This window comes from Calidris pugnax, unplaced genomic scaffold, assembly GCF_001431845.1.
Source record: "Calidris pugnax isolate Ruff unplaced genomic scaffold, ASM143184v1 scaffold232, whole genome shotgun sequence".
NCBI lineage: Eukaryota > Metazoa > Chordata > Aves > Charadriiformes > Scolopacidae > Calidris > Calidris pugnax.
The window spans coordinates 791,020-818,368 of NW_015090956.1; the positions used below are offsets into that span (position 1 = coordinate 791,020).

A 27,349-nucleotide genomic window follows, 5' to 3' on the forward strand; every position below is an offset into this window, starting at 1 on the left:
TCAATGTTTATTCTTAGGCCAAAGCCATTTTTGTTCAAAGGGGACCACAAGTACCCCGTGTCAAACCCCGAAAGTCCTGTTGTCATACTTTACGCTGAGATTGGCTCCGAGGAGTTCTACAGAAACCATAAGAGGCTTGTTTCAAAGGCAGAGGCAGGAGAAATCACTTACGTGCTCAGACACTATATTGCTGTAAGTATATTTCTGCATTGTAACAGAGGTGTTTGACACACAAAGGGTAACTGGCCTGGCTGTTGAAAAAATGGCCGAAGTTTGTTTCCTTTAAATTGACATTTGCATAATGTGTTGCTGCCTGATATTTGTTTGGAATACTCAGAGTTTATTTTTTATTGCATGTAGCCGAGGCATACAGAATCTCACAACTGTAAAATCTCACAACTGTTTAAATAAGAGGATCATTTGATTTGACAAATGCAGAGTTAAACTCCAGAAAAATTACAGAGTTTAATCTTAAAAAAAAAACAAACAAGTTGCCTTACCTATACTAGATTATAGGAAATAGTCGGATCTTTCCCAGTCAGGCCAATTAGTTACTTGATATGAAAAGCTGGGATTAACCTTACAGTACCATTTTCAGATGAAAGGCATTGTTTCTGTAGCACTTTTATTACAGAACTACTTAAAAGCCCTAGCGCAATTTATCCTGGTTTCCATCTCCCTCCCCTAAATTGCCTGTAACCACTGGATTAGTGTTTAACTCTACATTTCAAAAGCTCTGAGAATTTTGAGTTGACTTCGCAGTTGAAGTTCCTTTCCCTCCTCTATCTGATTTGATGACATGAGTCTGTCCTGCTCTACTTGGCTTACACATAGAGTAACATTGTTTTGTGTTCCTTTTGCTGTGGTGGTTTTCAGTGTTGTTTGGGTTTTTTGGTTCATAGAAGTATCTTTGTCCTCTGAACTTCAACAAGTTTTGCTGAAATATAATATTATAATAATAATTATGACAGGACATTACTGCAGAATCCCTCATTGTATTTATTTCTCACTTATGCATTACCAGTTGTGCCTGAGATGTGTACTAGTTTGAGATTTCTTAGCTTTGGGAAATTCCACCTTTTAGTTTGTACATCAAAACAAAGCCTGGCAATACTGTACGGTTGCTTTTCCTTACAGAATCCAAGTAAAGAAAAAGTCTACCTCTCTGGCTATGGTGTGGAACTAGCGATTAAAAGTACAGAATATAAGGCCAAGGATGATACGCAGGTGAAAGGTGAATTAATATTTTAACTATTTAAATTTTGTAAAGATAATGTTGTATTTCTTTTTGTATGAATGTTTGTCCGAATTGCAGCTATTCTTATTTCTTAAGGTCCAAAATCACTTCTCTCTCTTTTGGGATTATGTTCTTTATGAAACCTATCTTTGCCACGGCTCTTGTCTTCTGTTTGTGCCATGCTCAGCACACTGGAGTCATGACTCTGGACTAGATCTTAGTAACAGCACTACTAATGCAACTGATTTTTTTAAAAGATAACCAGATTCTCTGCAGATGTAAAGCACCGATGTGAACGTTTGTCCGAATTCTTATTTCTTAAGCTCCAAAATCACTTCTCTCTCTTTTGGGATTATGTTCTTTATGAAACCTATCTTTGCCACGGCTCTTGTCTTCTGTTTGTGCCATGCTCAGCACACTGGAGTCATGACTCTGGACTAGATCTTAGTAACAGCACTACTAATGCAACTGATTTTTTTAAAAGATAACCAGATTCTCTGCAGATGTAAAGCACCTCTACCTTATCCATCCCTGGAGCAGAATGTGTTTCCTGTTCTTGTTCTTTGGGAAAACAGAACTTACAACTCTGCATGATACGTTTTGCTGCTTTCTTTAGAGCACTGACCTGTGTTGTGCAAACTCTCGTGCACTTGTTGTATGAATGTTTGTCCGAATTGCAGCTATTCTTATTTCTTAAGGTCCAAAATCACTTCTCTCTCTTTTGGGATTATGTTCTTTATGAAACCTATCTTTGCCACGGCTCTTGTCTTCTGTTTGTGCCATGCTCAGCACACTGGAGTCATGACTCTGGACTAGATCTTAGTAACAGCACTACTAATGCAACTGATTTTTTTAAAAGATAACCAGATTCTCTGCAGATGTAAAGCACCTCTACCTTATCCATCCCTGGAGCAGAATGTGTTTCCTGTTCTTGTTCTTTGGGAAAACAGAACTTACAACTCTGCATGATACGTTTTGCTGCTTTCTTTAGAGCACTGACCTGTGTTGTGCAAACTCTCGTGCACTTATCCAAACTATTTTTGTTAGAGTAACTGTGTGTGTGTGTATACTTCTTACTTATACCTGCACACACACATAAAACACCAGAATTTCCTGCATTTATCTTGGACTTAAATAAAAGAAAAAAATTGTATTTTTGTTGGGTGGTTTTTTTAGTTTGAGATGACAGTTGTGGAGAACAGAACTCAGATTTTGAATTGGATTCTTCAGGATTTTGCAAGTTTTACCAGTTTTTAGATAACAGAGATACAGATCTAAAGATCGACTCAGTATTTTGCCACCATCTAGAATATAGACATATAAAACCTTTGGTCTGTACTTGTAAAAGTATATAATTTTAAGATAAACTAAAACAGTAGAGGAGGTGATCCAATTTTTTTTTTTTTTTTTTTTTAATTACTGTGTGAGAATTTCCATTTAAATCAGTCATCAAAAAGTCATGCAAAGTCATTGTTTGTAGAACAGGACATTGGGGCCTTTGTCTCTTCAGGTGGGAAAAAAACGTAATTCTGGGGAAGATTTTTTATTTGTAAATTTGTGAAGTTTTATATTGATCTAAAATTTTTTACAAAATGGACAAACTGCACAGACATTGCTATAAGCTGCAAACAGCTCGGAGATGGTGAGCTGTGTGTTAGAGGTCTATGGTTTTTCTCCAGCTCCTGTGCACTCTGTGATGACTGTTCTGGCTGCGCAGTGTCTTATTCGTGCCTGCGCTGCTTGGGCTTGTCCAGAACCACACGCTCATCTAAAAGGTCAGGACCTTTAGTTAGACTTGAGCATACAACATCTCAATTGGAGCTGGCTTGTGTCCAGCTAGTCAGGAGATCGTGTGAGGCTTTTGCACAGATTTCTTTTTGATGTTTAAGCCCAGAATTGGACTTTAGTCGGATGCTATTTTTTATCACTTATTTTGGAGCTAAAATCAGAGTTGAGTTCACAATTGAAGTTTAGCACTTACTCTATAAAGCTGGCAATGTCCTGAAGGCTCCTAGGTCGTAGTGAATTCCTCTGCAATGCCTAAGTCTCTGAGATTTCCACTCATCTGACTCTTTTCTATCTCAGTAATCCAACTTGGCTTTATTTCAGCTGTTACTGTGTTCATTTGTAAAAGTAACATCTCTTGGGTACAGGTTTAAAAGTAAGCCTGAAACTTGCCCTTCCTTCTCTTTGGTTACTGCAGTGCAGTTCTGTTAAACTAATCAAAATGGGTGTTGAGAACTGTTTCTGAATAGTTTGGTAATAGTGTTCTTCTCTGTGTGTTTACAGGCACAGATGTGAATGCAACAGTAATAGATGAAAATGACCCTATTGATGAAGTGCAGGGATTTCTGTTTGGAAAACTAAGGTAAAACTCAGTTGCAAGTTTTTGGTCTTTCTCATATCAAAAAACTTGATGCCAAGATGCTCATATTTTGCTTTGTTATTATTTTTTACATGTCTGAGTTACCCAGATGTGTTAGCAACACACCTTTTCATATGCTTAGTTTCTTTGAGTTAGCAGCAGACTTGCTCACAGGAAACCACAGAAGTTGTTTTCCCCTCATACCCTTTCAGGCAGTTGTATCCTGACTTGACAGAAGAGCTGAAAGAGCTTAGGAAACACCTCGTGGAAAGTACCAATGAAATGGCACCTTTGAAAGTCTGGCAGCTGCAAGGTAAGCTGTACGAAGACTTTCAGTATTGCACTACAAAAACTTAATGTATCTTCTTGTGCTCTACACAAATGAGGTTGCAAGTGGCTGTGTAGAGTTGGCAGTTTGACTGTAAATTCCTGCACTGGAAACTACTGGATTTTCTAAAGCTCCTTGGCAGCATTCTGTTTAAATAGCTTTTAAAAAGATTGCTTCATGGCACTTCTGAAGCGAGGTTTGCTTTCTGTATTGTGAAGTATAGTAAGCCACTTAAACTGACTAAAATGCAGAAAAGAAAAGGAAATGTCAAGTTTCTTTCCATGGTCACATTCCTGATGTGGAAAGTTGGTATTTCTCAAGACCAAAAGACAACTATTTCAAAAGCCTCTGCATGCAACTCTGACCTGTTTCCCTGGAAGTCATCTATTAGAGGTCTGTGGAAAGGCTTCTCATCCTCTGGGGAAAAAAAAAAAAAAAGTAATTCCAAATGCTGAACATATGTTGTAGCCACAGAGAATCTGCCTGTATCCAAGGGAGGCTGTTTCTATTGGTAGCTCCTGAAACAAGCACTCGGACCCCTTCTGAAGGGCATGTCCTCCCACCTCTGCCAAAACCAAAGTGATGGGCTGGACTCTGTCTTGCTCATTGAAGCAACCCTTAGATAGGTTATACTGGTTAAGGTAAAGTTAAGATGACTCCGTGTTGGCTCATTTTCAGTTCCTGACTTCTATTTTTTCACTTCTAGATTTAAGTTTTCAAACTGCTGCTCGCATTTTGACTGCTCCCCCTGTGGATGCTCTGATGGTCATGAAAGATCTCAGTCAGAACTTTCCTACAAAGGCCAGGTAACTTTGAGTTCTAGGAAGTTTCTTATACTGAGCAGAACATGAGATGGGCAGAACTGGTTGGGTTAATGTCCGAGTTTCCATTTAGCTGGAAGCAAACACTGGGGAATGTTTATGCAGAGAAGTTCCTCAGCCTATGGTTACAAAGAGAATCTTCCAGTGTTGCTCTTGGATGGCAGCTGGTGCAGACTGCTGGAAAATTTGACAGAATTACCCATGCTATTTGTTGTGAAACGCTTCTGAACCTTTTGCATCAAATCCTCAAGAATTTATTGGATACATTTTCTGTTCAGTGGTTTTAAGCTTTATCTGTTCCCTGTATCCCACTCTTCTTCTGGGATCTGCTTTGGCAAACAGCCCAGTCAATCACACGTCAGAGACTGATGTGGAACTCCACCCTTTGCACTTTGTCAATGAATGTCTTGAGCACATTCAAATCAACTTCAAGAAATTCAGTCAGTCTAGAAATATATTTCTTTTGATAAATTCCACAACCTGGGTGGTGAAGATGGTATTATAGGAGCTCCTCCTTTTTGAGTAGGTGAAGATACACCTGAGAGTAAAAAAAACCCAACTGAATTCTGGTCTGATTTGCCACTAACTGATATTAAGATTGTGCTATTTCTAGTTTCTTAAGGCAGGCATTGCACTCTTACTGCATTTTCAGTCAGGTCTGTGAGCTGTACTTGCTCATTCTGTGATGATGCAATCACTAGATCAAATGCAAGGAAAGAAATGAGAACCCACAATGAGGAGTGAAACCCCCCTATTTTCTGCTGCCAGCCTCCACCTCTACTTTTCTGGCAGCTGCCCACTTTTATTATGGTTAATGTGAAATTAGAGATGGAGGGTTGGCCTGTGGTTAATGTTTTTATGTTCTGTTGAATTATACAGTATAAAAAAAAAAAGAGCACTTTCTATTGTTTAATGGTACCACAAAGTGACTGCAGCACTTTATACTAGGAGACTAAATCTATTTCTACATAAAGTAAAACAGTAGGATAAGTAGGTATCTAATCTATCCATTAGATATAAGAGAGATGATTCACAATGTGATGTTTTTATTTCTGTAGAGCCATAACAAAAACAGTTGTTTCTTCGGAACTCCGAACAGAAATTGAAGAGAACCAAAAGGTAATGCTTCTAGAAAGTAACGCAGCACTTCTGCACTTCTGCTTTAAATATAAATTCAAGCTTTGAAAAGAATTATTCTATTAAAAAGCTTACATTTTGCTCAAAATAATGACCCAATATTTTCACACACAACTGTGTCGTAGTATGCATCTAGAAAGTAAAGAAGTGGTGGATTGTCAAACATGAATCGTATATTTTATATATATATATAATTATTATATATGGAACATAACTTAGCTTGTTTGCTCAAATATGAAAACAGTGGTGAGAAATTCTTTGAGTGAGAACATTGTATTTGGGAATGACGACGCGGGGTTTTGCTCACAGAGCTGCCCTTACAGTGGTGGTTTGCAGCAGCCAAGTGTTCTGACAGTTACTTGATGAGTCAGTGAGTATGAAAGGGACCTCCTGGTGGGTATCTGAACTCAGAATCTGTTAACTGCATTTATCCTTATAAAATTTATTTTAAGTACAATGGAAGTACTACGTTGTTAACCCTGGCGGAAAATGTTTATTTACAGAAACCATACAGCGTAGGTGTTCCTAATCTGCAGACTCTCTTCATCTGATCTCCAGGACAGGACTGTGTCACATGTCTGTGTCACATAGGTTTTTAACAGTTTCTGAGTTACATGGCTGTAGCAATGGCTTCTCAGTGTTAGTGTGTTTGTGTAGGGCTGTGCCTGCTGCGTGGCCGCCTCTCAGTCTCTGACCTACTTCTCATTTGAGGGGTGTCTCAGATGTGTGAAGTCTGAATGTCTCTGCTGCTTGTCTGGGTAATAGTTAAAAAGAGGCTGAGTTCAAGTTACTGATTTTAGGTTTTGATTATATTCTGAACTTCTCAAAAGCAACTAGATATTAAAAGTGTGAGTGCTTTTTTAGTGGAAGCTGTTAAGAGTCAAAATGTAGTTATATTTTTAGATTATTTTAAATATGTCTGACCTCAATGGAACACAGCTTGTTAGAAAGCAGTTGATGAAAAGCAAACACATTAAGCATCTTCTTACAGTTTTAAGGATGCAGAAGAAATTTAGCTTTCATTAACCGATTTGAGATGGTGCTTAGATATCTAAATTCATCAGCATTTACAAGGAAGTCAGAATAAACTCAAAACCTTCTGCCATGGCATAGAATGATTCATATTGTGTGGAGGAAATAGTGGTTCCAGTGTTGGTGTTTTGAGGTGAAACTATCGAAGGAATAAAATTTAACAGCCATCCAAGGAAGTCTATGTGTGCTTTGAAACAGAACCATAACCCCCACCCCAAGCTGTGAGTGACCTCTGGAGGTCTCCGAGTAGGTGCTGGTGTGTGCAGGAAAATGTTTCAACAGCTCTGATGTGTCCTTGGCATTAGCAAAGCACTGGAAAAGACAAGAGCCACTTGGGAATTCTGTACAGGCTTTTGTACAATTAAAATACATCCCATAGTGCAGTCTGGATGGTAATAAGAACAAAGCCAAACAACAGCTTTTGTTTCATGATCTATCCTGATCTATTCACACATTTCAGTCTCTCTTCGTATGAGTAGGAAAAATACAAAGTATGTTAAGTACACACACATATCTTTGTTTAAAGTCTAATCAATGATATTTGGCTAGTCTAGTAGTAAATGCAAAGTTACCTGACATCTACTTACACGTCCCCTGAAATTCCTGTTCTGAAAGAGAAATCCCTTGTTGTTCAATAGCCATAAAATGAGAAAAGAAGGGATGCGGTTTGTCACTGGCGTCCGGTGTGGTTCTGGAAGGGACAAAGTATAGAATGTAAGTGCAAGCTAAAGCCACCTGGTGGCTTTTCTGTTACGGGTTAGATCAGACTGGTCCACAGGTAAACCCACGATTTTGTGGATTTTCTTTTTATTCAAAGTATGTCTAGGCTACTAGATCCACATCTGGCTAGATCTAACCCTGCCCTTTGAAGCTATTCTTTGCATGACTCAGTTTGTGTGGATATTATTTGATGGTGAAATTCACTGCTCTTAGTAAGTTATAGTTTACTATGCAATTATTCACAAAAAGATACAATTTAACACTGCATGTGCTGAGCTCTTCTCTGGGAGCTTTTTTATTTAAAAAAATATATACATTCTTCCTGATTAGGTGCTGCTTTCCTGTTCCTGGTGCTTCCCATGGTACTTCTGCTATCCCTCTGTTTGCTTTGCTCACATTCTTCATATTATTAGTGTTTACAAATGTCCAAATACTGTGTTTCTCCTTCAGTGTTCATCATGCCTCTTAACAGAATTTTGTAACTGGTACTGCAAGGCAAGAGGTATTGGAAGAAATCAAAGTAATTTTTCAGTTTTTAAACAAAATTTTTCATGCTAGAGTTGGGAAATTTGCTTGAGAAGGACTGTATTTTATTCACCTCTCCTGATTGACCATTGTTCTCTGTGCTGCTGCCTCACTTCAGCAGCAGGTATCCATTCAGATGGGGTACTGCTTACAGGTACTTGGAAAAACTCCAAAATATCATTAAGAGTTTTTCCAGTTGTGTGCTGCCTGATTTGGGGGGGATCAGATGAGAATGGCAGCTCATCCCCTTTTCATTGATGACGTATCCCCTGGGTCAGGACTTAACTGATGCCTTAAATGCAGCAGCTAGTTCTGCCCAAAACTGTGTGTGAAAGAGCTGAGACTGGATGCTATTGTCTATCTACTTTGTGGTTTGTCAGCTAAAAAAAATTAAATTGCTTCTCACAAGTAGTTTCGATTATTTAATTTAAGTATATTTATGAAGTCTACCCATGGATTTTCCAAAGCACTACTGAATCACACAGCAACAAACACAAGTCCCATTTACGTATCTATGCACTACTCAGCTTCAGTTGTTTTTTCCTCTGGTATGGATGTGCACACAAAGCCAGCAAGGACTGAGAAGTAATGCAGTAAGGGAGATAAAAATCTCTAATTTGACATAGTAAACTCGTAATTTCTTTCTGTGTAGAGCATTCTTCTAACAGCCTTCTACTTTCTTTCAGTATTTCAAAGGAACACTAGGATTGCAACCGGGAGATTCTGCCCTCTTCATCAACGGATTGCTTATTGATTTAGACACTCAGGACATATTTAGGTAGGAATGTTTTATCTTTCAGAGTCATTGTATCCTGTTTAGGAGCCTGCATCCTGCCTGTGCATGGACGATAAAGGCGTTTAGACAGTTTTGAACCTTCTTCACAAAGTCCATCTCTAGAGTCTGTTTAATTGTTAAGTGCTGGGAAAAGCAAATCATGGTTCCTTCTCTTAGGCAAGTACATTTCTAACAAAAAAGCTGGTATGAAATCTGGAATACCCTGGAAGATCAGAATGGGAAGTCACCTTTGTACCATTCATTTGATCTGTGCTGTGACTAGCAAGGTTGTAGTCTCCAAGACTGTCAACATACAGGTTTTACTCTGAAATAGTGGACTGATTCTCAAAGGATAAACCACTGTACAGTTTTCATTAAAACCACCCTATATCTTTGTCAAGATTTGTTTCAATAATGTGGAATTGAAATGACACATATGTCATGTTTTAGTTATCTTGATTTAATGTAGTTTTTCAGAGAAATACAATGTAATTGAATATGTTTAAGTTATCACAAGTTTCTTATGACAGTTAGAAATAGGTTATAAATAAGAAGTAATGCACTGACATGGCAGACTTGTTTATACCTTTCATCTATTAAGACTTAGGGTAAGAGCAAGTTATTTGTTTTGTCTCTAAAATTAAACAACGTTTTTGTTTTCCCTTCCAGCTTGATTGATGTGCTACGCAACGAAGCCCGTGTCATGGAAGGCCTGCACAGCTTAGGAATTGAGGGTCTTTCCTTGCACAACGTTCTGAAGTTGAACATCCAACCATCAGATTCTGACTATGCTGTGGACATCAGAAGCTCCGCTATTTCAGTGAGTAGGGTTTTATATAAGAAATACCTTATTTGCCACTGGGCACTGCATTTTTAAGCTGTCAGGGGAACTTTTGTTCTTATCTCACAATCAGCTCTGAAATTGCAGTGAAGAAAAAAAGGAAAGTAAGGTTATAAATATAATTAGTTCTTTTTAAAAAGCTTAACTTTTTATTCGTACAGTTGTCAATGTAGTGTCTGATCTTAAAGTATTTTACAGTCTCAGACTCAAGCAGGAGGACTGTCAATCACTAAAATGCCTTTATTTTTTTCTTAGTGGATCAACAACCTCGAAATTGACAGTCGGTATAACTCCTGGCCTTCCAACGTGCAAGAACTGCTGCGTCCCACGTTTCCAGGCGTGATCAGGCAAATTAGAAAAAACTTCCATAATTTTGTAAGTAGTAATCTGACTGGATATGAAATGTGCATTTTGTTTTTTTCAACAGCAGGGACATCTGCTTTTGCAACTTCCCTACACATACGCTGGACTCCCAGTCACTTAAGCATCTTGAGACAGGATACCTTTTTCTATAACGTTTTGTTCTACCTGTACCTCTTCCGTGTATGTTGTGACTGGAATTCAGAGATTACTGAGCATGATTCTCTGCTATTTATTAGATGCCCAAAATGGCTTTATCAGTGAAAAACACTATCATCTGACGAGTGAGAATTTGATGTATTTCAGCTTTGTGATAATAGCGGAAGCTGGTTAATGAAATCCCTCAAATTTGTTAATTAGTACCTTCTTAACAGTTAAGACGAACTTGAGTTGTTTCAGTTAGAAAGCATTCTTGCACCAAGACTTCAAAAGATGATCAACAGCCCTCAGCTTAATCCTGGGAGTTCTTTTAGTCTCTAGGTAAACTACTTAAGGTTAGATCTAACGAGGAGTTTGTAAATTCTGTCCTGTAATTCTCCTGAGGCAGAGTGGTCTGATAGCAAAAAGGACTCCTCTGATTAGTGGCAAATCAGGACCTGAACCGCCTCCAGCTTTGGGACCATTAATGTGTTATTTTTTTCTCTGAAGATAAGTAGTTTTAACATGGAAATTACTAAATGAAAAGACAGCAACTGGCATGAATACAGGGCCCTAAATTAATTCTGAATAGCCCAGTTCTGTCCAGGGTTGGGCTTGCTTTGAGAACATCTCAGCAGCATCGGCCTTCCAGGGGGCTGAGCAGAGCAACGCTGTGTTCCTCAATTCTGACAAATGCCTTTATCTCCTGTGTGCACCTGAATGGGTGGATCTGTGTGCCCACAGAGGCAGATCCTAGATGTTAGGGTATACTGAGGTAAAGATACAAAGTATGTAACAAGTCTGGACTCTTCTGGTTAAAGGAGTAGTTTAGACTGGGTATTTTTGATAATGGACTTAAAGACTTTAGAAGAAACTGTTACTCAGTGGGCCTCATCTCCCTGGCAGTGTGTAAAACAGGACTGATGATAATTCTGCACTGAGAGGTGACTGAAGTGCTCTCTAATCAAAATCCTGGACCTTGACTTCTTAAATGAGTAGAAACTTCTCACTTGCAATTTGTACACAGGTGCTGATAGTAGATCCTACTCACGAGACCACAGCGGAATTACTGAACGTGGCAGAGATGTTCTTCAGTAACCACATCCCACTGAGGTAATTGCTATGTTTTAATGGGATTTTTTTTTTGAATATCAGCTTTATTTTTGTAACCTCTTCAATTGTAAAATTCTCACTGCTAGAACACTGTAAAATGTTTCATGTCTTGTATTGGTGGTTGGGAAGGGCATTTACTAAAACTGTTTCTTATTTGAAATTTTAATAGTAACTTTTTTTTTTTGGTAACTAACTAATTTACTAACTAATAGTAACTAAGTTTTTTAGTAACTTTTGGCATTAGTAAAATGGAGTTCAGTTTCTTTAACAGTCCAAAAGTAACTTAAAAGCAAGTACTTCGGCTGAAAAAGAGATGAAAAGCAGGACTCTGATGGACTCACCATTAGAGATTATATGTGCTAAGTTTAATTCCTGGCCGCTCTGCTCAAAATCTTATCAGTATATTCCAGAAAAAGCCTTTGTCTGAGATTATGATCATGGTTGACAGTTGTATGAAGAGCTGATTATTCCTTAGTACAATATATTAATGATCTGGGGATTTATTTGATTGCAGGATAGGGCTAGTCTTTGTGGTTAATGACTCGGAGGATGTTGATGGACTTCAGGATGCTGGTGTTGCCCTCCTTAGGGCATACAATTATGTGGCACAAGAAATGGACAATAACTATGCTTTCCAGACTGTCATGTCTGTAAGTATTCATTTAAAAGGGAAATTAATGTTTTAATATTCTCCATGTATGTAAGATTATGTTAACATGCTAATAAGGTAATGGAAGAAGTGTTTCTTTGACTTGGTATCAGAGTATCTCCAAACACTAGTATCACACACTCCATGTTTCTTTAGAAAGTGCTTCTGGCCTAACTTTAACAAGTGAGACTAGATTTAAATGTGACACACACCACCCTTGCATATTTTTCTGAGACTGCCTCTTAGCTCATTCTGCCAGTGAGTTCTAAACTGCTGTACCCCTTCGATATAACAGTTTGTTTTGAACGGTGCCTGCTGCATGCTTCTGCCACATCAAAGGGTAACAGAGGTGCTAGTAAATGTGTTTTCACTTGTGGTTTGACGTTGTTGTACAAATCGACAAGCTGGGGTGTATGTAACATTAAACTGCTGGTGACTTGAAGACAATGACTTTTATTCTCTTTTTTTTTTTTTTTTTTCCTTTTTTTTGTAAATTGAAATAAAATTTTTTCCAGGTCAACTTACCTTTGGTAAGGACAGAAGCTTTACAGTTGCAGCTGTCAACTTCATTTGTATCCTCTCTTCAGATATATAACAAAGTGAAAACAGGAGATCAGCTGAAAGTGGAGCATGTGGTTAGCGTTCTGGAGAAACAATATCCTTATGTGGAAGTCAACAGCATTCTGGGAATTGATTCTGCCTATGATCAAAACAGAAAGGTAAGAATTCATGAAATAGAGTCTTGCACTTTTTTGTTTCAACACTGTTTTGAAAATAGTTGCATACAATTTCTTGATCCAATTCTCTTACTAACCAGGTAGCTATTTTGTTATCAGATTGGGTGACTTTCAGTAATACTTTAGTAAGTATTCGTTCAGCACAAAGCTTTATATAATAGACATTATATATAATACATTGTAATACATACTTTAAAAAACCCTATACCTATAGTACCAGAGCCAAGGTAACTCTCTTGTGACTCATCAGTCATGCTTTCATGCTGGTTTGCAGACTATAGTAGAGTTTAAAATTACTTGGAGAAAACCAAGGTGATGGAATGGTTCATAAGAAACCAAGTGGCTTAATGTCTGTGAGGGATTGCTGTGAGTTTTCTTTATCGGTATTTGAACACTGTGTGAGAGAAAGTGATGATAATGATGAACTCAAAATGTCTTTCTTACAGCAAGGCATTCAACAATCTTCCTCAAATAATTTCTTCAAGTTATTTTTATGGTTGATACTTTTCTCAATGGAGAAAATTGGGAGAGGAAATCACTATTGGATCTCTTCTATGTGAGATGAAGCAGATTTTATTTGAGGTTCCAACTTTTCTCAATGGAGAAAATCATGAGAGCAAATCACTATTGCATCTCTTCTATGTGAGATGAAGCAGATTTTATTTGAGGTTCTATAGAGAGATATTCATATTTTTGTTGAATATGCTAAAAGAAAGAATGAAAATACTGTCTACAATAGCTCTGTAACACAGATGATACTGCCTACATCTGCAAATGCAAGGAATGCAGTTAGGGTTATGAAAATAGGCTCATGCTTTCCATCTTCTGATGTAGGAAACTGAAGGGAAAAGCATTTTGTAGAAATCCAAAGTCATAAAAGACAGACAATTCTGTATGACCGGAGAGTAAATGTTTTTTCACAAGTTCAAAAAATGTTCTTAAAAAATAATAAAAAACCCCTCTACCTGTTTGTGTTGCATATGCTTCCATACATAAAGTCAGATCTCATGTTGTGCATTTTTTTGCCATTACCAGAAAGTGCTCATTGGAATTAATTTATTTACAGTATGAACTTAATGGAATACTTTGCACTTCTGTATTACGAAGTAACTCTTTTTGCTTTGAAACTCTGAAAGACAAGGACATCTTGTGTATGCAAGATACAGAAAATACCTTATGCACCGCGTAAAATTAATATTTTCTGTATTGTATAAAAGCTGGAAGGACATCTTGGTGTGTTTAGAATAGACTTGTGTGGATATTGCATGGAAACCCTCATGTTATGAACCTCATGGTAAAGGGCTGATGTGATAAAGCTACTTCTTTCCCTGGATTTAGGCGGCGAGAGGTTACTATGAGCAAACGGGTGTAGGTCCTCTCCCTGTCGTGCTGTTCAATGGAATGCCTTTTCAAAAAGATCAGCTGGATCCTGATGACCTGGAAACCGTCACGATGCACAAAATCCTGGAAACCACAAGCATCTTCCAGCGAGCCGTGTACCTGGTAGGTGCTGAGTTATGACTTTAGAGAAAAAAAATACTTGGAAAAACTGACTCAAAATTCCCTGAATATGTAATACAGCAAACAACTTAACTTGTATCATTTCTTGGTTTGTTTTTTGTTGTTGGTGGTGTTTTGGGGTTTGGTTGTTTGGGGTTTTTTTAAGTCATCTAAGGTAAATATACATGTATAATAACAAATATTGCTTGTTTCTTCCTTCAGGGTGAATTATCTAATGACCAAGATGTGGTTGAATATATCATGAACCAGCCTAATGTCGTTCCAAGAATTAACTCCAGAATCTTAACGTCTGACAGGGAGTACCTGGATCTGACAGGAATGAGTAAGGGATGCTCTTCATTGCATTAAACCTGAAGTATCTGAGTAAAGGCTTTTGCTGTCCTAATGGAAAGCTCTAGCAGCAGAGTATTACCAGCACCCCAAGTGATGCCGGGGGAGATGTTATGTACAATAGCAATCTTAATGTCTCCAGATTTTTTTAAACCAGGAATTGGTTTTGATTTTGTACAAACCTTTAGGGGGGAATATGACTCATGAAGTTGAGAAATCAACAATGCTAGCAAAAGCCAAGAACAATCATATAATGTATGAAGCAACAGCTTGTTTCTTATTTCTAACCTTCTTTTGAGCAGAGATTGACAGTCAACTCTGGAATTACTTAAGATTTAGCAGAACTTTTCAGGGCTAGATGTATTAACACCCGGTGCGGTGACTCTGCAGTGTAATGTTGGTGTTGCAAAAACACTTGTACAACTACCTTTCTTGAGTTCCTTGAAAAATAGGAACACAGTGGATTTTTAAATGTGTATTATTTACATAAATCAACTTCAACTAAGTGAGACTTGAACAATTGAGCTGACTTCTGCACATCAAATATACACTGTTGTTATTGATGTAGCTTATGAAACAAAATGTAACTTAGGAGAAAACTTATGTAACAAAAATGTATTCCTCAGCTTAGACATTAACAGTGGAAATGAGATAAAAAGCCGTATCCCGAGGGACAAAATGAGATGTGCTTTTAATGTTCTGGTAGTGACTTTTCTTTTGTTTTACACGGAATATTTGCTTTTCCATCAAATGCTTTTTCTCTTCCTCAGATAACTTTTACGTGGATGACTATGCTCGATTTACCACGTTGGAGTCCAAGGACAAGACAGCTGCTGTCGCAAACAGCATGACCTACTTAACAAAGAAAGGTAACATCTGCAGTGGATTATGAACCCAAATCTCATTTTATATGCGTTTCCAAGCACATACACAGTACTCAACACACACATCGAGCCTTGCTCAGGCCTGTGGGTAACGACGCAATCTAAGTGTTAAAAATAAAAGTTGCTTTTTTAATAAAAGATGGCATCTACATGGAACGAGAATGTTCCCCTCTTTAAACCCAGCCCAGCCTTCAATGAATAATGAAGTCCCACCCAACGTGCTCTTGCTGAATTGCAAATGGCCACCAGCAATGCAGCGGTGTAAGCTCTGATCCTGCAGTGACACTGACTGGAAAAATACAAAAGGGCTCTCTGTCTTGTAATTCAGAATTACTAAAAGTTACATGGATTCAGAAGAAAATCGTTATTGCCCATTGTATAAGACAACACCTAATGTGGTCTGTGCTGTTTTTATTGCTCCAGTGCATGCACTGCTTTTTCAATGGTAGAATTGTTTTATTACAGTTATACATAAAGTCTCCTGTTAGCGTTAAAACTCAGCTGTAGTTCTCGCTGTCAGAAAGGTGTGCACAGACATCACACAGGGCTCCATCAGGCCTTTTCCTATACCCGTTTCAGTTGGGTATCATAAATAAGCTGCTGGCATTTGACCCAGTTCCTCTTGTTCCTGTCTGTCATCTTCACTAGACTCTCACAACTTTCCCCAGTCCTGTCCCAGCCACTGTCACCTGCGTGCACTGCCTTCAGTGTTCCCACTGCTCCTTCTGTCTCCTATTTGCCCTTGGTTCATGTTCAGTCACTTGGATCCAAAGAAGGTCCTTGTTTTCCCTTTGTAGAGTATTAATTAAGCCTACACCTCTGCATGCTCATTTGAAAGTGTGCATTAATTTGCAATCCCATGGCTTGACAGTTTCGGGTCAGTGCCTCTTCTGTCATTTAAGATACTTAATAACTGGTACCTGATTACAGTAATGCTGTAGCACATTTATTTTTTAAAATAATAGGAAAGTTATATGTATTGCTGGCTCAGCAACACTACTGAAACAGCACTGTCATGCTAGTTTTCAAATAAAGAAGATAACAGAAACAGTTAACATCCAAGTTGCAAATGCACAGCAATTTTTGCAAACCATCTTCAAAGTGATGGTGGTCGTATGTATTAGTGCTGTGGCATGAAAATCATCAATCTATTTGAGGGGAAGAAAAGGTTATTCTAATAAAATTAGCACAATCTTGTTGCTTGTTGGACTTGAACTTTAGTGATTCAGTTATGCCCAGTACGGTGCTGCAGCTTCTTGATACGCATTGAGATTACTGTCAAATTATTAATGTCTCTCTCCTTTCCCCCTTTCCTTTCTGCTTTTTGACCAGGAATGTCTTCCAAGGAGATCTATGGTAACTAGCGCTTTAGCATTTCATACGTTGTTGTTATTCTGGGAATTTTCTGGTTCCTTTATAACATTGGCTTTAGAACCAGCAGGAAATGAAGCAAGCTGTTTAAATGCATGTTTCCTGCAGCACTTTTTTCTCTATACAAAACTGATTTTGTGAACTAACAGCTTCAGTACGAAGAAGTGGTTGTGTGTGTAATCTAGCTGGAATCTGTAAGTGATTTAGAGGTTCCTTTAAAATTTCTACATTAAAAAGGGAGCAAAAAAAAAATAATCCAGCTTAGAAACAGTGATGCATGCTATCCCATGTGAGTTTTCTGAATTGGGTAAATGAAACCTAATATAATACCAATACCATTATTCTTGTCTTGCCAGATTTCATAGCTTAGCTTCATCCGTAGCTTTCCTATGTAATTCTACTTTTTTTGAAGTCCTTGCATGTGCATCATATTTTTCCTCCAAATGAGGAAAACTTGCAGCTTTCCTTCCCTTCACCCTCAAATCTCTCCCACATTTTTATTTTTTTTGCAGATGATTCCTTTGTTAGACCAGTTACTTTTTGGATTGTTGGTGACTTTGATAAGCCTTCAGGGAGGCAGCTGTTGTATGATGCAATTAAACATCAGGTAGGTAACATTTGCATTTGAGTGGGTTAGTGCTTATAAAGCAGTAGGTAGAGGACTGAAAAACACAGGTTGTGCTTCTGCCTGTTGTAGGACCTGGGGAGAGTGGTTCTCCTGCGGGGTCTCTCATTTCCAGCCTCATCTTATTTGTAGGGGCTGGAACATCACTGACCTTCTTGTACTAGGACAGAGTCCCCTCTTAGCATTATGCTACTACAATAAGGAAAAGATGTTCTTTTAAGCCCTAAGTGGCTCTAAATTGAAAATGTCTGTGTTTCGGTTTGGAGATGAATGTGAGCATTGCTCTCTGCTCTGTCTCACTTGTTCTGGGAAGGTAATTGAATCATAGATAGCTTATCCTAAATCACTGCTTTGCCAGACCTCTGAGTGGTGGCCACGGTGCTATCTCTCTTATGTTGCACAATATTAGCCAGAAGATTCCCTACATGTAAACTAAATACTCTATATGTTAAATTAGTTCATTCACCCCTTTAACCTTCTGCTGTTATTTACCTAATTTGGAATCTGGTTTTCTGGTTAAGAAGTATAAAGTTTTTGCTACAGTGTTTATTATAATAGACTTATTCTTCTCATTTAAAACACACCTGAAATCTAAACCTTTCCTAATGCATCTTTTGTTAAACACAGAAATCCAGCAATAATGTTCGAATTAGCATGATTAATAATCCCAGTGAAGATCCAAATAGCCAGAATACACGTGTTGCGAAAGCCATATGGGCAGCTCTACAGACACAAACGTCAAATAATGCCAAGAACTTTATCACCAAAATGGCAAAAGAAGAAATTGCAAAGGCAGTAGAGGCAGGAGCCGACATCTTGGAATTTGCTGTTGGGGTAAGCACGTTTATTGGCATTCACAAAGGTATTGCTTGTTCTTCTCATGTTTTTTTCAGTGTAGTATGTTCATATGCAAAAGATGCAGTAAGAGCGGAGAGTAACACTGTTGGCTTTGCTTGGTGGGTTGTTTTTGGTTTTTTTTTGCTCTGAAAGGTAAACTTACCTAAATGTAACAGTCTGTCTAAAACCAGTGTGAATCCTGATACGCATCAATACTACATAATTTTGAAAAGTCAAAATGAATGCAGATTCAGGGATCTATTTAAGTAAGTCAGTTGTTTTGTTGGGGGATAAGAGAGAAGTGTAATGTCTTTTACAAGCTGAGAAAAAAACCTACATTTGTGAAAGTAGGTTTAAAAAAGTTAGGCAAGAATCACTTATGAAGAGAAGAATGGAACAACTGGTCCAAGTAGCAACAATTACTCTGGCTGTGGCTTTTCACATCAGAAGTTGGGATAATGTTTGAAGGTGACAGGCAAGAACTAGGTTTAAGATCATAAAGAAAAGGAGCCTGGGGATAAACTTTAGCAAGATACAAAGATGTTCTTGAATGGAAACAAAAAAGGTGCATTTTAAAAAAGTATGCAGAGGTGTACTTTTCTTCCTGTGTCAATGTCAAGTATTCTTTTCTTTCAGGGTATGGATAACAACATTTTCAAAGAAGCCTTTGAGTCTCCCAAGGTGGATTTCATCCTGTCCCATGCTATATATTGCAGAGACGTTCTAAAGCTGAAGAAGGGGCAGAGGGCTGTGATCAGCAACGGAAGGGTGAGATCAATCAGCAGACAGTAACAAATATTCCACGTGTGGAATTGTCTTGGTAGCTTTTAGGCTTCTGAAAGCTAGAGGAGTGAGACTTGCTAAAGTCTTGCTGGAACCGGCCTGGTATTCTGTTGCCCCTTCAAGATGTAGTGTTGCATGTATAATTTAGTGTGCTTGACTTTTGCAAATCAAGCACTCAGTGATAACTTCAAGCATGCATTTTATGCCTCAGTGTGGGACTCTTGGCTCTAAATAGCTAGACTTTATGTCAATGGCAGCAGAGGTTAACAAATAATACCAGTCTAAACAGTTGACAACCACCTAGACCGGGCTGGAGTATTTATTTAATACATATTTGAGTTTTGTTTCAGTGTAGCCTTTACCTAATAATGCTGATCCTGCTTTTTTGTAGATTATTGGTCCGCTAGAGGATGGTGAGATGTTCAATCAGGATGATTTTCATCTCCTTGAGAATATCATACTAAAGACATCAGGACAGAAAATCAAATCTCAGATTCAGCAGCTGGGATTCGAAGAAGATCTGTAAGTAAAAGTGAAGAGGCAGACCAAAAAGTGGTGGTGGTATGATAATGTGAGTCTGCATCCTGGAGAAAGCTTTATCTGGTACACCTGGATGGGTGCTATAAAGAAGCATGCATGTGTTTGTATGGTGATGGCTCAGCTGTTCAGAGGGGGCAAGTCAGAAAGAAAAAAGATGGAAATAACCTTTATGGGGTTTAAAGTGCTTTAGCGACTTTTTTTGTAGTTCACAAGCTGCTGGAGGAATGGAGCTGTAACTGTATCCCCCAGACTCAGGAGGCAGTAGGGCATGCTGACAACCCCCACCATGTGCTCAGAGTTCATCCTTCTCGACCTGTTATCAGGGTCTAGCAGCCGCCTGCCACGGCTGGGCTGTTACCTCCAGCCGAAGCTGGAGGAGCTGTGTTGGCTGGAGCCTCACTGACAAGCAGCAAGAAACCAGGAAAGTGCCCAAGTCTGTAGGAATTTACTAGAGATGTGTTCAAGTGAACGTGAAACAGTAAATGTGTTGGTACTTGCTGAGATACTCCTTGGATGACAGCAGCACAGGGAGAACAGCCTGCTCAGTCACCTGAGGGGCTCAGGAAGTAGCGTCTTGGATTGGTGGGGTGGGGATGCAGGTAGATTTAAAAAATAAAGAAAAAGGGTGGTGATACATGCTACAGGGGTTGGCTTAATTCTTCGTTGTGTTCAGGTAGGTGAAGTTTCATGCAAGGTTTAGTTGACTCTGGTGACAGCTTTACCAACACAAAGATGTCTGTATGCAGACAAGAGTTGTTTGCTGCTGTGGGATGTGTCACCAAGTGGCATAAATTGCTGAAAATTATTAAATTTATTCTTGAAAATGCTTTCTGCACTGGATTACCTTTCTGCTCCTCTAAATGGGAGAGAAGCCTAACTTTCATTAATATTAAGGCATTCAGACTTCTTGTGGGTTTTCCTCCCAGCTAAATCTTAACTGACACACTGTTCTAAACCATTTACCTCCAATATGTCTGGTTTTCCTAACTCACGTGTAGGACTACTCTGGTATTGATTTAAAAGCAGAAGGAAGGGAAGAAAACAAGACACTGGAATATGCCTTCTGAATCTGTTTGCAGTTCTGTTGAGTGCTGCCTGGCTTATCAATATAAAAATTATTTAGTAATGTATTTCCCTTGTCAGTACTACAGAATCATGTAAACTGCTTTTAACTTTTTAAAGAGAAAAAAATAGGAAAAGAGGTAAATGTAAGAAAATAAAAATCATACTTATAGATAACTATTGCAAAAAGCTCAGAGGTGAGCTAATCAAAAGAAAGTAATCTTTAGGTTTGAAAGAACTGGAGTCCATAGGTGTGTGTTTGTGTGTTGGAGCGTGTAGCTAAGAAGATGGTTTCTTTCATATTTAACATTACATTTTTCTGTGATGCTGTTTAACTCTTAAAGGTGGGTCAAGTAAGCTGAGCGTGAGGTCTTTTGGGCAGAAATCTTGTGTGATTCCGACTCCTAGGTGGGCAGGTTTTAACAGCATTCCAAACACTTTTGCACCTGCTGCTGTGTTGGGAATCAAAAGAGAAATAAGGGTGAGAGGATGGAGGAAGAGGACATAGTTTGAACAGAGGCTGGTTTTGGACAGAGCAGTGGCTTCTTGGTTTCAATACTGGCAATGTTTTTAAAAAGCTTTTGAAAGTATCATCTGCTGCACTGGAAAACACTGTAGAACTTGGCAGCTGTCACCAGGCTTGTGGTTCTGCTATGAACAATTTTAACAGCTGTCACTATAAATCTATGAGACTTAATTCAGGAAAAGCTGACAGTCCCGGTCAAGTAAGTTAAGTGTGAGGTCTTTTGGGCAGAAATCTTGTGTGATTCCGACTCCTAGGTGGGCAGGTTTTAACAGCATTCCAAACACTTTTGCACCTGCTGCTGTGTTGGGAATCAAAAGAGAAATAAGGGTGAGAGGATGGAGGAAGAGGACATAGTTTGAACAGAGGCTGGTTTTGGACAGAGCAGTGGCTTCTTGGTTTCAATACTGGCAATGTTTTTAAAAAGCTTTTGAAAGTATCATCTGCTGCACTGGAAAACACTGTAGAACTTGGCAGCTGTCACCAGGCTTGTGGTTCTGCTATGAACAATTTTAACAGCTGTCACTATAAATCTATGAGACTTAATTCAGGAAAAGCTGACAGTCTTAATTCAGGAAAAGCTGACAGACCTCTAAGTCACTGTACTGCTTCTTGGCAAAGCTGTGATGTACAAATCAATTTTCACTGAACTTTCAGAGGTTTTACATTTTCAAGATTAAATATATTCTTAAAATACTAGACCAAAAATCTATGGGAATAATAAAAAGGAAGCTGTCAGAAATAATCCCCCTTTAATGATAGCACACTGCCCCACTCCTCTCCTCCCCCTCTCCCCAAATAAAGTTTTTTTACAGACAGGATTGCTTCCCAGTTCTTAGAGCTGCAGTGTAAACTGGGAAGACTGCTGTGAAAGGAGGGTTTGATGGGAATGGCTTACAGGTCTGAGGGGTTGGTGAAGTTGAGGAAGGCAGTGCCTGTAGCACAGCTGAGCCCTAAAAGACCAACTTTGGTACCCTCAGTAACAAGCCTGCAACCTGTTTAAATTAATGGTGGATTAACCCTTATATATGTTTAATAATTCAGAGCTTGTGGAGAGAGGTAGTAAAAATGTTAGTTTGTACATCTGAATTCAGTCTGTCTTCTCTTTTGCTGCTGACTGGCAGAAATGTGGTACGTACAAGGCGTTTCCTGAGTATCTGTAAACCTATTTCTTTTTCTTTCTTCTTTTCAGTGCAAGTGACTTAGTAATGAAAGTGGATGCTCTTCTTTCTGCTCAGCCAAAGGGAGAGGCAAGGATTGAATACCATTTTTTTGAAGAACGATACAGGTATAGGATTGCTGACACTTGCCGAGCAACATGCTTTTCCTTATCCTTTAATGTTTCCATTGTTTCACGTTGCATTTAACTTAATAAAAAAATATCCAACTAGCAATAGGAAAGTCCCCAACAGTTTTGAGGGCACAATGAGATTCCAGAAATCAATTTTATACAAATTTATGTATATATGTATTTGTTTTCTCTATCTAGTTTCAGAAGGCACATAGCATTTAGAAAGTAATTTGACTTCAAAATGATATGGATAGTGTTTTTCCTATGTTTATCCTACATTTGATACTTTTAAAATTGTTTTTTCTTCTGTTTAGTGCAGTTAAACTGAGACCAAAAGAGGGGGAGACGTACTTTGATGTTGTGGCTATTGTTGATCCTGTGACCAGAGATGCTCAAAGACTCGCTCCGTTACTTTTGGTATGTCTGTAATGCAATGCATTTTATGGCAATTTCAAAAAGTTGTCTCAGTTTGGCTTTCTAATAGTGTGTCTGGGTTGCACAACACATTTATTAGTGGAAAAACTAATTATGCTATACTGCACACTAACAAAATAATGCTTAGATGTTGTCTAGATAGCTTTTAGTTTCACTGTTTTAATGGTTTAGTTTGCAGTGACTCTTCTTCTTGAGGAAGAAAGTCTCTGCATCCCAAAAAAGAAAAGTCTGCAAGACTCTACCTGTAAGACAGCGGGTAGCTCTTCTTTTTAAAACCAGCAATTAATTGTGGTAAAAGAACTAATGAGAAGGGAGGATTGAGAATGAGCAGGTAAATGCCTCCTTGAGGTCCTGTCTATAAAAACAGTGGTCAGCTTTCCTAGTTAGCTTTTTAAGGGGTGTCTTTTTCTCATTACTTTTAGGTTTTGAACCAATTGATAAACATGAACCTAAGAGTGTTTATGAACTGCCAGTCTAAGCTTTCAGACATGCCACTGAAAAGGTAAGCAATACCACGCCGGGCTTGAGAGAGAGAGAGAAAACCTGTTGGAATGTGCAGACACAGAAACATGGTCAGATGTCCTACAGGCAGTCTCCATAACTACTTTGACCTCCTTTATATAAAGGCATGATTTTCCCACAGAGAAAATCTGGGAATTTGTGGATAGCATGAGGTAATTCTGCTGGTTTACAAGTTGGATGCTTTTTTATAAATATATATATATAGTTAAATAACTTACTTATCTTAATAGTTAAGTCTTGCACGTTCTGTTTGATCCTTCAAGATGAAAATTCTGACCTGTTCCAAAGTCAACACAACCTGGTTGCTTTGGACAAAGCCTTGGAGGTGTTGGAGGTCTGGGAAAACCGATGCCTTTAGAGAGTTCAACTAGAGTGAAATATTTGCAAAGTTTGGCAGAAATAGGTTCTAACATTTTCTTTCTGAAATTTCAGCTTTTATCGCTATGTTTTGGAGCCGGAGATTTCTTTCACAGCAGATAATAACTTTGCTCCAGGACCAATTGCCAAATTTTTGGATATGCCCCAGTCTCCACTGTTCACTTTGAACCTGAATACTCCTGAGAGCTGGATGGTGGAATCTGTCAGAACCCCATACGACCTTGATAATATTTACCTGGAGGAGGTAAGAGAAATCAGCGTGTTCCTATTACTGCATTTAAATGGGGGTATTTTTTCAGGACTTATTTTTGTAATGGGAAAGAAATGTAGAATTTTAAGGTGCTAATAAAGATAGAACTGTGGATATGAACACCTTTTATGTTTGCAGACTCCTAAGTGTTTTCTAGGAGGGATGCAGAAAAACTTAACCTCACTGACAGCGAGAATGCTGTTCTCCATTACTCATGGATGCCTGAACCACAGGTTGAAAAATACTGTAGGCTTGAAGCAGATCCTACAGATGCTTTGAGTGTGTATATACAGCCTTTCAGAGTGCCCTGAGAAAGAAGCTTTCTCTTGATCATTAAATATATTTCAATTTTTTAGTTGCAAAATTCTTTCTGATTAGAGAGCCCAACAGCTAACGTCACAACTAAGATAATTATTTTTCAAAATTCTTTTCAGAAATTTGGAATTAAGAAATGAATCCTGTGTCAGTAAACAAATTCTACTTACTTTCCCTTGCTCTGAGAAGCCCCCAACCTGGTTTTAGCTACTAGCTACATTTTCACAGCTTTTGTTACTGGCAAATTCTTTTCAGAAATTTTGAATTAAGAAATGAATCCTGTGTCAGTAAACAAATTCTACTTACTTTCCCTTGCTCTGAGAAGCCCCCAACCTGGTTTTAGCTACTAGCTACATTTTCACAGCTTTTGTTACTGGCAAAAGCTCCTGTGGCCCACAAAAGGCTCTGCGGTATCAGTGACAGTAAAACCAGTGCAGCAGAAATCCTCCCAGTTGCAGTAGTTTCAGGAGCTGAGTGCTGCCAGAACAGGCCTTGAATGAGACTATTAGAACACTGATCTGGGCAGTGCTGCCCCACATCCATAGGGATAAAAGTAAGGAGGAAAGAAAAATCCAAGGGGCTAGAGTTTAGTAGAGAAAGGACATTAGAAATGAGAGAAGAACAGCTGTATGTACAAGCTGATGAATCTCATTAATCTTTAATGGGATGGATAACTCGGTGCTAATTATTAACATCCTGCTGTTACCAGTTAACTTGAATAGTTTTCAGAAGATCTAGAAGCAGTGGGCTGGTAAGCAGTTAGAATGCAGGACACTAACATGTTGTGATAGGCACTAAAACCACATATATTAAAAGTTAGATAATCCATATGTGATGCAATGCAGAAAATGTTGGACTTCAGGGTGCAATGTTAAGTAATAGAAGTTAAATGAGGCAGTCAAATAGTCTTTTCCCTTGAAATAAGCCATTATTTAGTTGGCCTTGAAGTGCAGATATATATTAAACCCAGCAATTTTTTAAGTATAATCCAGCATAAGCAAAAGAGGTCTGACGGACAGCTGTGGAGCCTGAGGTCCTCTCTTGTTGGGTTTTTTGTTTGTTTTGGATTTCTTTTATTCCTTTTCTTGGCACTTCTGTTTGGTGTAGAGAAAAGGAATGGGTATTTCTGACAGTACCCCAGTGCACTGTAAGAATAAGTCAGCGCAAAGTAAGATGTTTATTTCATATTTTTTTGTTACTATTAGATGAGACTAGCTTTAAATAGATTCAGATTCAAAGTTCTGGAGCCCATCATATACCTTACATGACATGCCAAACCGATCACTACATTCTCCAATAAATGTTAAAAAAAAATAAAATTGTAAAATAGGGCAACAGTCCTTCCCTCTTGTTATCCTAGCATCTTACCAGTTGAGATTCAAATCTGTTTGGTCAGGGACACTTAACAATGTATGTGTGAAGTCTGTCACTTGAAGGGGCTGAGCTCTTTGAGGCTTTCTAGGTATTTAATAAAATTACTCTGGTGAAATTGTGTTATTTAATTTCTGTGGCCATTTTAGAGAATAACTGAATCACTAAAAAGTTGCACTTTAGAGCTAGTACTGAATTCAGCAGTGTCTTCTCCTTACAGGTGGATAATGTTGTAGCTGCAGAATATGAACTGGAGTACCTGCTCCTGGAAGGACACTGCTATGATATCACCACTGGGCAGCCGCCTCGGGGACTCCAGTTTACACTGGGAACTTCAACCACTCCTGTCATCGTGGATACCATTGTTATGGCCAACTTGGTAAGCATCTGATTGAAACCCATGACAAATCACAGAATCTTCATGGTCGGAAGGGACCTTTGAAATCATCAAGTCCAAACACAAAAAAAACTCCAAAAAAACAAAGACCAAAACTGGCCTCCATCAGCACAATGGCTTGCATAAACCATTGAGTCTTCTCTAGTATGTGGGTGATGGATATGTGGTGTTACTTACATTTGGAAGCAACTGTTGAGTGCATCAGAACCACATCATTCCTAACACTGATGTCTAAAACCTTGCAGTGTGGCTTATTTATCCCTTACCTTTTCCAAGATGTGCTCCTTTCCCTTCGCCTTGCTGAGAAGGGTCTTCTGGAATATCTTAAAACGATGCCAATATCCTTAAGCAGCCTCTTTCCAGGGCAGGTCAGACAGTTCTGTTTCTTCTAGACGGGCAACTCCTTAGGCCACCCACTGTGGCAGGGGAGCCTCAGGTGCAGTGTCTTGTTTTGGGTCCCATTTCTTCAGATCTATGGAATAAATGGAGAGAGTCAGCAGGGAATAACTGATATTCTAGAAAAAAAAAGGAAAACAAACAAGTGAAAGAATGGGAATTGCTTAATAAAGTTGAGAAAAGGTGACAGAAATCCAAGTGTATGATTGTTTCCTGCAGCTGCTTTTATGAGGTAGCTGCACAAGGGATCAGTCTTTGCAGTGTCCGCACTGGACAATGAGAGGTAATGGACTAAAATTATGCCAAGGAAGTTAGTCACTGGAATATTTTCTTGATATGTAATGACAGTGGAAAACTGGAATAAATTGCCTAAAATAAGAAAAAGCAAGGAAAAAAATATTCACTGATGCTAAATATTCATTTTAAAATTCCTACACTCATTTTCTGTTTATTATGCCAAGGAAGTTAGTCACTGGAATATTTTCTTGATATGTAATGACAGTGGAAAACTGGAATAAATTGCCTAAAATAAGAAAAAGCAAGGAAAAAAGTGTTCACTGATGCTGAATATTAATTTTAAAATTCCTACACTCATTTTCTGTTTCTCTGTGCCAGAGGATATCCTATAATGATGTAACATTTCTTATTGTAGAAAGGAAGATGACCCTTATTTTGTGTGTGATCACATTGTGTGTGTGTGTGTTAGGGAGTAAAGCTTAATGGCTTGGAGGTGTCTTTTT

General features: G+C 38.5%; 1 protein-coding gene and 1 long non-coding RNA gene across 2 annotated transcripts in view; one reads left to right on the top strand and one right to left on the bottom strand.

Annotated features, from left to right (window-relative positions):
- The window catches only part of UGGT1 (UDP-glucose glycoprotein glucosyltransferase 1), a 56,004-nt gene that overhangs the window by 16,036 nt on the left and 12,619 nt on the right, over positions 1-27,349 (top strand). Inside the window, exons 7-29 of the mRNA XM_014952158.1 lie at positions 3,527-3,605; positions 3,815-3,915; positions 4,637-4,736; positions 5,810-5,870; positions 8,852-8,943; positions 9,610-9,760; positions 10,037-10,156; positions 11,307-11,392; positions 11,907-12,042; positions 12,629-12,760; positions 14,117-14,281; positions 14,501-14,621; positions 15,400-15,498; positions 16,846-16,869; positions 17,397-17,491; positions 18,137-18,343; positions 18,983-19,114; positions 19,521-19,651; positions 22,447-22,542; positions 22,860-22,962; positions 23,403-23,482; positions 23,935-24,124; positions 26,037-26,195. Of these exons, the coding sequence (XP_014807644.1) occupies positions 3,527-3,605; positions 3,815-3,915; positions 4,637-4,736; positions 5,810-5,870; positions 8,852-8,943; positions 9,610-9,760; positions 10,037-10,156; positions 11,307-11,392; positions 11,907-12,042; positions 12,629-12,760; positions 14,117-14,281; positions 14,501-14,621; positions 15,400-15,498; positions 16,846-16,869; positions 17,397-17,491; positions 18,137-18,343; positions 18,983-19,114; positions 19,521-19,651; positions 22,447-22,542; positions 22,860-22,962; positions 23,403-23,482; positions 23,935-24,124; positions 26,037-26,195 (2,660 nt within the window). The remainder of the gene's footprint in view (positions 1-3,526; positions 3,606-3,814; positions 3,916-4,636; positions 4,737-5,809; positions 5,871-8,851; positions 8,944-9,609; positions 9,761-10,036; positions 10,157-11,306; positions 11,393-11,906; positions 12,043-12,628; positions 12,761-14,116; positions 14,282-14,500; positions 14,622-15,399; positions 15,499-16,845; positions 16,870-17,396; positions 17,492-18,136; positions 18,344-18,982; positions 19,115-19,520; positions 19,652-22,446; positions 22,543-22,859; positions 22,963-23,402; positions 23,483-23,934; positions 24,125-26,036; positions 26,196-27,349) is intronic.
- On the bottom strand, positions 4,229-12,738 carry LOC106893873. The gene is made up of 3 exons (XR_001413183.1): positions 12,567-12,738; positions 7,508-7,611; positions 4,229-4,347 (listed from the first exon to the last, which is right to left on the bottom strand). It is a non-coding gene; the product is annotated as an uncharacterized LOC106893873 (long non-coding RNA).